Here is a 10,517-nt window from a genome sequence, read left to right as displayed (position 1 = left end):
GAAATTACATAAAAATCGCCAAGTTCTAAGTTTTTGGGTCCAATTCATCAAAATAAAGTCATTTTGAGCCGAAATGGCTATTCACTTGCCTATTTTATTCATTTCTCAACTACTAAACTTATACATTCTCAAACCATATCATAATTACATATGTATAAGTGATTGTGAGTTGAAACTTATTATTTCTCAAACTATTTCAGATTTCCAATGGAAGCAAAACTTCAAAGAGAAAGAGGGTGGAGAAGCCTAAAAGAATTGATCAACCTAAGAAGAAGCTAAGTGAACAACGGTCCAAGAGTGAACAAGCGTCGAAGTTGCACTCTTCGAAAGGTTCACCCATGCCACCTACTCCACTTGTTGAAGGCATTGTTCTTCAATCGCTCTCTACTGACATGACCTTTCTTCACAAACGTGCTTGTCATTTGGTCAATCCCATGGAAGTTGCACTTCCTAAGGCAATGTTCCACTATGATGAGGATGCAATTGCATGGATCAACGAAGAAGATGTGAAGGAATTTCTACGTGGTGAAAAGCTTAACATTTCCCTCATTCAAACATTCATGAGGTACTTCAATGCCCACATAATCTATACTTTTTTCAAGTTATTCAAATTGATGGTGATTATCATACATCTAATAAATTATTCAATGTTCATGCACGCAGAGCACTACAGGAGCTCTTAACTGACACTGATTCTCCTTGTAAAGTTGGGTGGTTATGCCCCGAGCAGTTATCCACTACTAAAATCATAGGCAACCCCCATGACGTGTTGTACTATGTTGAACAGAGTATAAGGGAATTAGCGCGGTCGGGAGACAAGTTCATATTCGCCCCATGTTATAGTGAGTAAGTCTAACCATGTCAAATTCAATCGATTTGGCCTCATTATATGTTGACTCCTAAATATTAATTACCTTGTCTATTGTGAACTTATGTAGGGAGCATTGGAGCCTCATGGTGATTTGTAATTCCACTAACACAATTTATCACCTTGATTCAGCTCGATCATCGGAGAAGTGGCTCGTGAAGTCTATATTGCAAAAGTAAATATATATAGCAACCTAGTGATGATTATTGCTAATAATAACTAATTTAGTAATCATACGACTAATCAAATTTGAATGTACTTTTTTATACTACGGTGTTATGAAGAAGCTACATTGTCGTGCTCCAAAGGGTCCAACATGGAAGACACCATTGGTAATTTACATGATATTGTGATTATCTTGAAAATCTATGGTAGTAAATATTTTCTCATTTCCTTTGCATGTTTAACTGATGTGATTTGTTTGTCATATGCTAGTGCGCACAACAAGAGAATGGACTTGATTGTGCTTTGTATATGATGAGATTCATGCTTGACATTGTGACTCATTGTACGGACACTCAACAGCTTGATGAAGTAAGTCCTAAAACTTATTGAAATGCTATATTGATGTGATTTCACGCCTTAGACACCTAATATTACCAAACAATGGCATGTTATGAGATACAAAAAAGCTATTTCACAAGAAAGGTAGAAAATGGGCTGAATAGAAGTCATATGGGCCATGTTAGGGCCATTTTGTGTTAATATGCTCTTTTGATGTGATTTCTTTCTTTATACACATATAAATAGATAATATTGACATGTTATGAGATAAATAAAGTTCATTTAATAAGAAATGTAGGAAATGGGCAAAGTAAGGTCATATAGGCCATATTCGGGCCATTTTGAGTAAAAAGCGTCATAAACCTTAATAAAATGCTCTCCTATACAATTTTAGGGCTTACACACATACAACTACTCAACATTGACATGTTATGAGAAAGAAATAGTTCATTTGATAAGTAATGTAGAAAATGGGCTACATAGAAGTCATATAAGCCCTATTTGGGCCATTTTGAGTAAAATGCATTGTTAAACTTCTTGAAATGCTTTATTGATGTGATTTCTAGCCTTAGACACCTAATATTATCCAACAATGACATGTTATGAGAAACAAAAAGGGTATTTCACAAGAAATGTAGAAAATGGGCTGAATAGAAGTCATATGGGCCATATTAGGGCCATTTTGTGTTAATATGCTCTTTTGATGTGATTTCTTTCCTTATACACCTATAACTAGATAATATTGACATGTTATGAGATAAATAAAGTTCATTTAATAAGAAATGTAGGAAATGGGCAAAGTAAGGTCATATAGGCCATATTCGGGCCATTTTGAGTAAAAAGCGTCATAAACCTTAATAAAATGCTCTCCTATACAATTTTAGGGCTTACACACATACAACTATCCAATATTGACATGTTATGAGAAAAAAATAGTTCATTTGATAAGTAATGTAGTAAATGGGCTATATAGAAGTCATATAGGTAATATTTGATAAAATACATATTGTTTGCCTAATTAATTATTTTTAAAATAATGTTTTTGTATTTCAAGTTTTGCAAGGTCCAAAAGGATGGTCCGTTGACAATCAAGGAGCTTAATGAAGTTCGTGACATGTTGGCGTCTTTTATCACATTCAACATGTAAATGGCATTGTAATTGTAAATTATTTATGTTAACTTTTGAACTATATAACTTATTATTCATTATATATGTACTTACTATTATTTGTATATGTAAGCAACTTTTTTTTTTTGTATTGCGTTTGGGAATATTTATATCTATATATATAATTGAATTTTTGTTTTTAATATTATTTTTGTATCTTATTGTAATAATTAATAATATTATTATTATTAGTTATTATAATAATAAAATTATTTATTATTATATTTAATATAATTGCTGGAATTACAGGTTATTATTATTGCATTTTTTTTAAAAATATTATTGCACGATGGAAAAAAAACGAAAAAAAAAAAAATTGGTTAATAGGCACCGGTTAGGCAGCAACCGGTGCCTAAACTATCTACCACAAAAAAAAATGGCAGGAGAGCAGTTTTAGGCACCGGTTAACCGGTGCCTATTTCACCCTATGGCACCGGTTAACCGGTGCCTATTACACCCTATGGCACCGGTTTTGAACCGGTGCCAAAAACCAAGTTTTTGGCACCCCTCACATAGGCAGCGGTTCAAACCGGTGCCTTAGACCGGGTTTGAACCGTTGCCAGTTGCCTTTTTTCACCTAGTGATGTGAACAAGCCCTTAGTATTAATTAATATTTTGAAAAAAATAAGGTAGGTGTGTTCTACAAGATCATGCTTGACTATTTCCTTTGTTCTTTTTGTAGTTGTAACACTTCTCTTTTCAGGCTTGCCGATGTAAGATTTCAATCGTTATATATCTTTAATTACCAATATGTAAAAATTATAAATATTTGATATTAAAAAATTGTAAATCGAGATGAATCTAACAAAATTTCATACAACTATTTTTTTTATTAGGTATAAATCATCAAAGTTAGTTAAAATGAAACACATAAATAGTGTATAAGAAAATACGACAAACAATTGTAATAATAATAATAAAAAAAAAGTACTCCGTGTTTAAATAAATGAAACTTTTTTTTTTGTGAACGTATGCAAATGCAATATTTTGACTAAAAATACCTTTAATTAACAAGAAATTAAAATGGAGTATTCATTAGGACGTTCCAACAAATATCCACAAGACTATATTTGTTTTTATTTATAAATCACAAACATTAGTCAAAGTAAATTAAATGAATAATTTGAAAAAATTAAAATACTTCATTTAGTCAACACGTACTACTAAAATATTAAAATCCTGTTTATCAAAAAAAATTAAAATTTTGACTTTTTTTTTGCCAGAAAATTTGACTTTCAAAAAGAAAATACAGCATTTTTTTTTTTTAGGAAAAAATACAGAAATATTTTTTTTAAAGAAATATACGGAAATTATTTAAAAAGATGGTCTTATTTAAAAATTGGAATTAATAAAATCCCATTTAAAAAAAAAAAAAAAAAAAAAAAAAAAAAAAAAAAAAAAGCTGGAGCCACGCAAACTAAATTTCAACCGTTTCCAACTTCCCGTTTTCCCAAGGTCGCATCCAAAAAGTACCCACGTGTCACAATGACTGGTTGAATATTTGACTCGGCGGAGCCACCGTACTTTAAATTCCCAAAATACCCCCGCCTTTTTCTCTTCCCTCTCTTTCAATTTCATTTGCATTTGCATTTCATTTCAACCCCCTCTTTCTTCCGTATAAATTCATTTTCCCTTATCTTTTCCCAAATTTTGCTCTTTTAGAGAGAGAAAGTAGAGAGAGAAACTGAGATTCATACGAGAGGTTAGAAATTATTCAAAATTAATTTCCAGAATTTTTTAATTTTTTCTTTCTTCTTCAATGGAGTTCAATCAATGGCGTGATTCCTTTCTCTTTGTCTTATGATCTCCATAGTTTTCGATCTATTTCCCAATTTTTGCTTTGGAATTTGAAACCCTAACCCTAATTTTTCACCGAATTCGATGCAAATGTTGATTTGAATTCTTCAAAAAGGGGAGAAAACTACAGATTTGATCGGATTATTGAATCTGTCGAAATTTTTGAATCGGAAAAATGCCGTCGCACGCGGATCTAGATCGGCAGATCGAGCAGCTGATGGAATGTAAGCCTTTGTCGGAAGGAGAAGTGAAGACGCTTTGCGATCAAGCGAGGGCGATTTTGGTGGAGGAATGGAATGTTCAACCGGTCAAGTGCCCGGTCACCGTTTGCGGTGACATCCATGGCCAGTTTTACGATCTTATCGAGCTCTTTCGTATCGGCGGAAACGCTCCTGATACTAATTATCTCTTCATGGGAGATTATGTAGGTCAGTTTTCAAACTATTTAATCAAACTAAAAATATACTAGTAGTTACTTATAATAGGATTATTATTCATTTTAGTTTGATTAGTTTTTTGGCTGGTTTTTATGATAATAATTATTGATTAGGTAGCTTGTGGATTTGTTAGAGAGAAATATACTAGTCAAATGTTTTGGAATGATTCATTTATGTTTTTGATTGATTGAATATATTTATTAATTTATGGTTAATTGAATATTGTAATGAAATTGTTTTGTTGCATAAGCTGGAGGTTGAAGTGGAAATTCAGTTGGGGATTGGGAGGGGCAACTAAATGAAGAATATGGCAGTTTGTAGTTGTAAGATTTTTGGGTCGAAAATGAAATGGTGAAGATAGCTAATGTCTTTGTTTTGTTTTTGGGAGAGGTGATAGTGGTGAGAGGAAATTCGTATATGTGGCCATGTGGATGGATAATTGATGTAAATCATGTAACTGTTTCTTGATTGCGATAGAGGGAAATTAGAGGAATCCTTATTTGGCAGCTTGGGCGTCGTGTTTCAAATCCTTATGCTGCACCTTTAACTCAAACTACTCAATCTTGTTTGTTTTTAGAGGTGCATAATTACGTGTTATACTTTGGTATTCGGCTAGTAGAGGTTAATTGCAACTTGTGATGTGGTATTCTTTTCTTGAAGATTTATATCGGACTTTCAGCCTCCAAGCTTGTATATAACTACATAAATTGTTGGTATCCTGGGGATTAAAGTTCATATGTTAGTTGCGTAAAGTTCAGAGTCTTCAGACCAATGGTTTCAGTTCAAGACTCTTGGAATTTAAGTTTTGAAACTGGATAATGATAGATAGATAAATATATAATGATGACTGGGGCTGCAAACGTGCAGCCTTTTCCTCTTCACCTTTGTAGAGTTTACAGTTCTTTCATGAAAGTAATTCCTTAGGATAAAGGATGCCTCAATCTAAAGCATTTGCAGTCTTTAGCTCTGGTTTAAGCCAGGATTATTTGTTGTTTGGCCATGATGGATTTAACTTAACTGTTTTTTTTTTTCATTCAAGTATCTTTTGCGCTCCAATTTAGTGTCTTTATCATACAGCTGTAGCTTCTCCTTATGACTTACGAGAATAATTGTGTTTGATTTTATGTTTTCACTCTGATTTCTACTGTTATTTGGATTGTTTAATTGTATTATTTTTAATTTAGCTTTGTTTTCAACTAATCCCATGATTTATGATAAGAGAATAATTGATGTATATCATAATTTCCAGTTTCCATTGAAATTTTTATGAACTATGTGGGTGGTAGTCCCATGATTTATGATAAGAGAATAATTGATGTATATCATAATTTCCAGTTTCCATTGAAATTTTTATGAACTATGGTGGTGGTAGTTGCTTGAATTTGTTACTTTTTATTGAACTTGTGGTTTTGTTCTTAGCAGAACTTATATCGCTGCTTTCTTTATCTGAAATATAGTGTCGTATAGTATGATTTCAAAAATTAGTTGATTGTCTGATTTAATATAGGAACTGGGTTAATGATTTTCTTCTGGCTTGTTTTTATATTTATAATGTGTTTAAGATCTCTCCGTGACATCTGTTATAAACCTTGACATCATTGCATCAGCTAGTAGGTATGCAGATTTTTGTTGCTGTCCGAAACTTCACTTGTGGACCTATGTATTGTAGTCCTTATAAATGTTGTAGCCCACTCATCTTTTCAATAAAGTAACAAGATTAACTGGTGGAAATTTTTTTCTTCAATACAAATTTTATAACACTTGAAATACTTTGGAGTAATGAATTGTTACTACTTGTTAATTTATGTTCTCATGGTTGTATTGTATATTGCGACCATTGTGACGGGCAACCACATTTTTCCTATCCTATCCTAGCATTGCTTATTGTTTTGATGTTCATGGAAAATTGTAATTTTCATCGTTCTTGAACTAAAATTGAAGGAATGGGAGGGGATGGGGAAAACATGTTCCTCTGTAAGGTTATAAATTTATTCATTTGCTTTCGTTTGTGCACTCAAGTGATTTTTGTTATCTTATTTCACAGATCGTGGATACTATTCAGTAGAGACTGTCACTCTCCTGGTGGCTCTGAAGGTTCGTTACAGAGACAGAATTACAATTCTTAGAGGAAATCATGAAAGTCGGCAAATAACTCAAGTGTAAGGCTCTGTTGCTTCTTGTTTACAGACGAGCATCAATCTTTACGCTTGACTCTGCCGAAATGTTCAAGTATTACGTCATTAGGAACTTTTTGTACCTGATTGTGATTAAGTAGCTGTTGTGCAGTTCAGAAAATGTTCTATTTTCCTACAGGCCACGCTTATTGAGTTGGATGTGGTGGTTTTCCTTGTTCAGGTGGATGTATAGTGTCTTCATTTTACCCACAAGGCTGTACTGTTTGAATTTGCAGAAGAGATGTGTGACATGTATGGAAGTATATGCTATACTTGCATGGAACAATAAGATTGGCTTTCACCTTCCAATTTTTTCCTTTGTTTTTTATTTTTTTTATTTTTTATTATTTTTTTTTCCCGTTTAATGCCATATCTATGTTTAAACGTTGAATAGTTCCTGTGTTGTTTTAGTTTTCCAGTTATTTTTATGGACCATGATTGGAGGGATAAGTATATGAAGTATTTTAAGTCTTAGCTTTGTTTCAAGGTTGATATCTTGTGATGTCCCCCCTTTAGCTTTTTTGGTTCCTTTCATTCTCAGTCTAGTAGTCCTCACTCCTCAGATGCTTGTCCTGAGTGACCCAGCAATTTTTTTTTTTTTTTTTTTTTTTTTTTTTTCAGATGGAATTGGTGGTGTTATGCTGTTTATATGCTATTTAGAATCTGATTCTTGTAATTGTTGAACAAAATCTACAAATACTCTTTCCCTTTGTCCATGAACAGACAGGTTCAGATTCTTTATCCATCTGTTTTGTTAGCTAAAACATGATACTTGATTTATGTAAAACATGAAATTTGATTTATTTAGACTGATAAATTGAGTTAATAATAAAATTTTCAAGTACATTCCGGCTTTATATTGTTCTATAGGAACATTTTATGGTACTGATGATTTTATTTTGGCTGTCAGTCATTTATCTTATTACTGTGATGATCTGATTCTTTTGTAATCGACCTTTCAGGTATGGTTTTTATGATGAATGTTTAAGGAAATATGGAAATGCAAATGTCTGGAAGCACTTCACTGATCTTTTTGATTATCTACCTCTGACAGCTCTTATTGAGAGTCAGGTTAGAGTTGATAATTTTTATTTTTTAGTGCTTTGGATTATTATTATTAATGAGTTTGTTAGGATTAATGTATTGTCTGCATTATAGGTTTTCTGTTTGCATGGAGGTCTTTCACCATCTTTGGACACATTGGACAACATCCGAGCCTTGGATCGTATACAAGAGGTATGGTGGTGATAGTTGTTTTAGTTATATGAGTTGGCCGGTTCTGACCTGGGTTTTTTTTGTCTTTTGGATTTCTTGCTGTGCCTGCATTTTTCTTCCAGTGAAAGTTCTTGAAAGGCTAAATATTGTTGCTTTCAGGTTAATAAAAGAAGCATGTGTATATAGATATTTGGATGCAATCATGCAATTATTGTATATTGATTTATTGGGCTGATTTGCAGACTTATTTTGCTTGTGTTGATATTGTTGCCTCTCTTGGTTGTGTAGGTCCCTCATGAAGGACCTATGTGTGATCTGTTGTGGTCTGACCCTGATGATCGGTGTGGTTGGGGGATATCTCCTCGTGGAGCTGGCTATACTTTCGGGCAGGATATTGCCGCTCATTTCAACCATACCAATGGACTTACTCTTATCTCCAGAGCCCATCAGCTTGTGATGGAAGGTTTTAATTGGTGCCAGGTCTGTCAAAACCCAAATCCTGAAACATAGATAATTTTTTTCCCTCACATAATTTCATTTATCTTGTGATTTTACTTGCTAAATGAGCTGGAATTTTACAGGATAAAAATGTAGTGACAGTTTTTAGTGCTCCAAATTACTGTTACCGATGTGGAAATATGGCAGCTATACTTGAGATTGGGGAGAATATGGAACAGAACTTCCTTCAATTTGACCCTGCACCTCGACAAATTGAGCCCGACACCACTCGCAAGACCCCTGACTATTTTTTGTGATTTCAATAGCTCAACTGGCTGTTTGTAAAACTCTTTATCCTCGTGTTGCTGTAGATTTATTTAAAAGAGGATTTTGGTTGTTTGAGGATCAGTGTCAGCATCATTCTTTGCTTTGGAGTGGTCTTTTGCTACTGCTGTCATTGCTCAAGATATCCACAGTATTGATGAAGATTCCAGTAGTTTATTTGTATATTTTTCAGCGGGGAAGCAAGTAGCAGCAGTGACGATGGCAATATATTATTGTAATTTTACAAATTCAAGTTAAAAGCAGGGTTTTGAATGTGGTCACTTGGTCCCATTTTTGCCAACTTCTCGAGGGCGGATGGAATGTGCGGTGGATGATAATAAGCAGTAGGGCTTGGGTCTCAGGTGGCGTAGCTATTCAAATCTCCCAGAATTTGAACTTGAAGATCGCGCTGCTCATGTTAGTCTGCAGCAGTTTTATTTTTGAATGTTTTGATTATTCAAGTATACCTCATAACTCGTTTCAATTTCATTATGAAGCATATTTTTAAGTATCTGCTGTTGTGAATTCATGTTCAATTTGTATTGGACTTCGTAAAGTTTAGTTTAGCTTGTTTAGGTTTGCATTTATGTAATTTTGTTGTTCAAACATGAGCATTCTAAGGATGATACGGGGATATTGCAGAAGCAAACAATATAGGAATCAGAATTTTTGAGTCACGGTTCAGCACTGTAATTCATTCTGTGTCCTGAACCTGCCTACACTGTACCATTGTACTGAATAGTTTAGGGCTCGATGATTTTACTAAAATACTCGTTTGTGGTTGAGTAATTGAGTTGCTGAATATGTTTATGCTTGTTTCCCTTCTACTTAAAATGTTTATTTAGTGTAATTTGGAAACTTTGTGCTCCGTCTTGATCGTTACATTAACCTTTGCACATACGTCTTGACAAGGTTACAAATCAGGAGTAGTTGGGTGGGTTTGGTTATGTCATCACATCCTGAGTGAATGAAACCCAAACAATGTTTAAAAGTTAAATTATGCATTAATTTAGGAGGTTTATCTAACGCTGACGTATCATATGTACATCAATAAATTTTTAAGATAGATTATCTTGAATGGATTGGTTATGACTTATATATAAGAGAGAAACTTTTATTTATTTTAATTAATTTGTCATTTATATTTTAATTTTTGTCATGCGCTTGCTTTCCCCTCTAAAAGTATCTCACCGGTCCTCCTTGACCTTAGATCAAGAAATCAAAATCTGAACACAGGATCAAGCTCTAAATAACTTATTCTTAATACTTTAAACATATCATGTCTACACTTGAAACAAATCATAACTACGTTATAATTCTGTGGCTTTCTACATGCAAAATGAATAGGTTTATTCGTTCATTCTACTATGTTGTCACATGGATGTGCGACAAATATGAAATGGATTCCTCCATTTTATTTGATTGACATATTCAATTTAGAGACACATATTAAAGAGAGGAGAGAGAATGATAAAGCAAGTGGGATAGCTATTAAATACAAGGCATAAAACTTACCTAAAAAGAAAACGCATCAACTAAAAAAAACTTTCTAAAAAGATATACGTGTCAACTTAAAAAAAAAAAAAAAATCA

General features: G+C 33.2%; 1 protein-coding gene across 1 annotated transcript; it reads left to right on the top strand.

The window, feature by feature from the left end:
• The first annotated feature begins 4,131 nt into the window (after positions 1-4,131).
• On the top strand, positions 4,132-9,714 carry LOC110713846 (serine/threonine-protein phosphatase PP2A-2 catalytic subunit). Its single transcript, XM_021892281.1, has 6 exons — positions 4,132-4,765; positions 6,819-6,933; positions 7,911-8,019; positions 8,107-8,184; positions 8,452-8,643; positions 8,745-9,714. The coding sequence occupies exons 1-6, from the start codon at positions 4,513-4,515 to the stop codon at positions 8,916-8,918; spliced, it is 921 nt and encodes a 306-aa protein (XP_021747973.1). The 5' UTR covers positions 4,132-4,512; the 3' UTR covers positions 8,919-9,714.
• The last annotated feature ends 803 nt before the right edge of the window (positions 9,715-10,517 follow it).

This window comes from Chenopodium quinoa, unplaced genomic scaffold (genome assembly GCF_001683475.1).
Source record: "Chenopodium quinoa cultivar QQ74 unplaced genomic scaffold, ASM168347v1, whole genome shotgun sequence".
NCBI lineage: Eukaryota > Viridiplantae > Streptophyta > Magnoliopsida > Caryophyllales > Amaranthaceae > Chenopodium > Chenopodium quinoa.
This window is presented reverse-complemented; position numbering and strand designations above follow the sequence as displayed.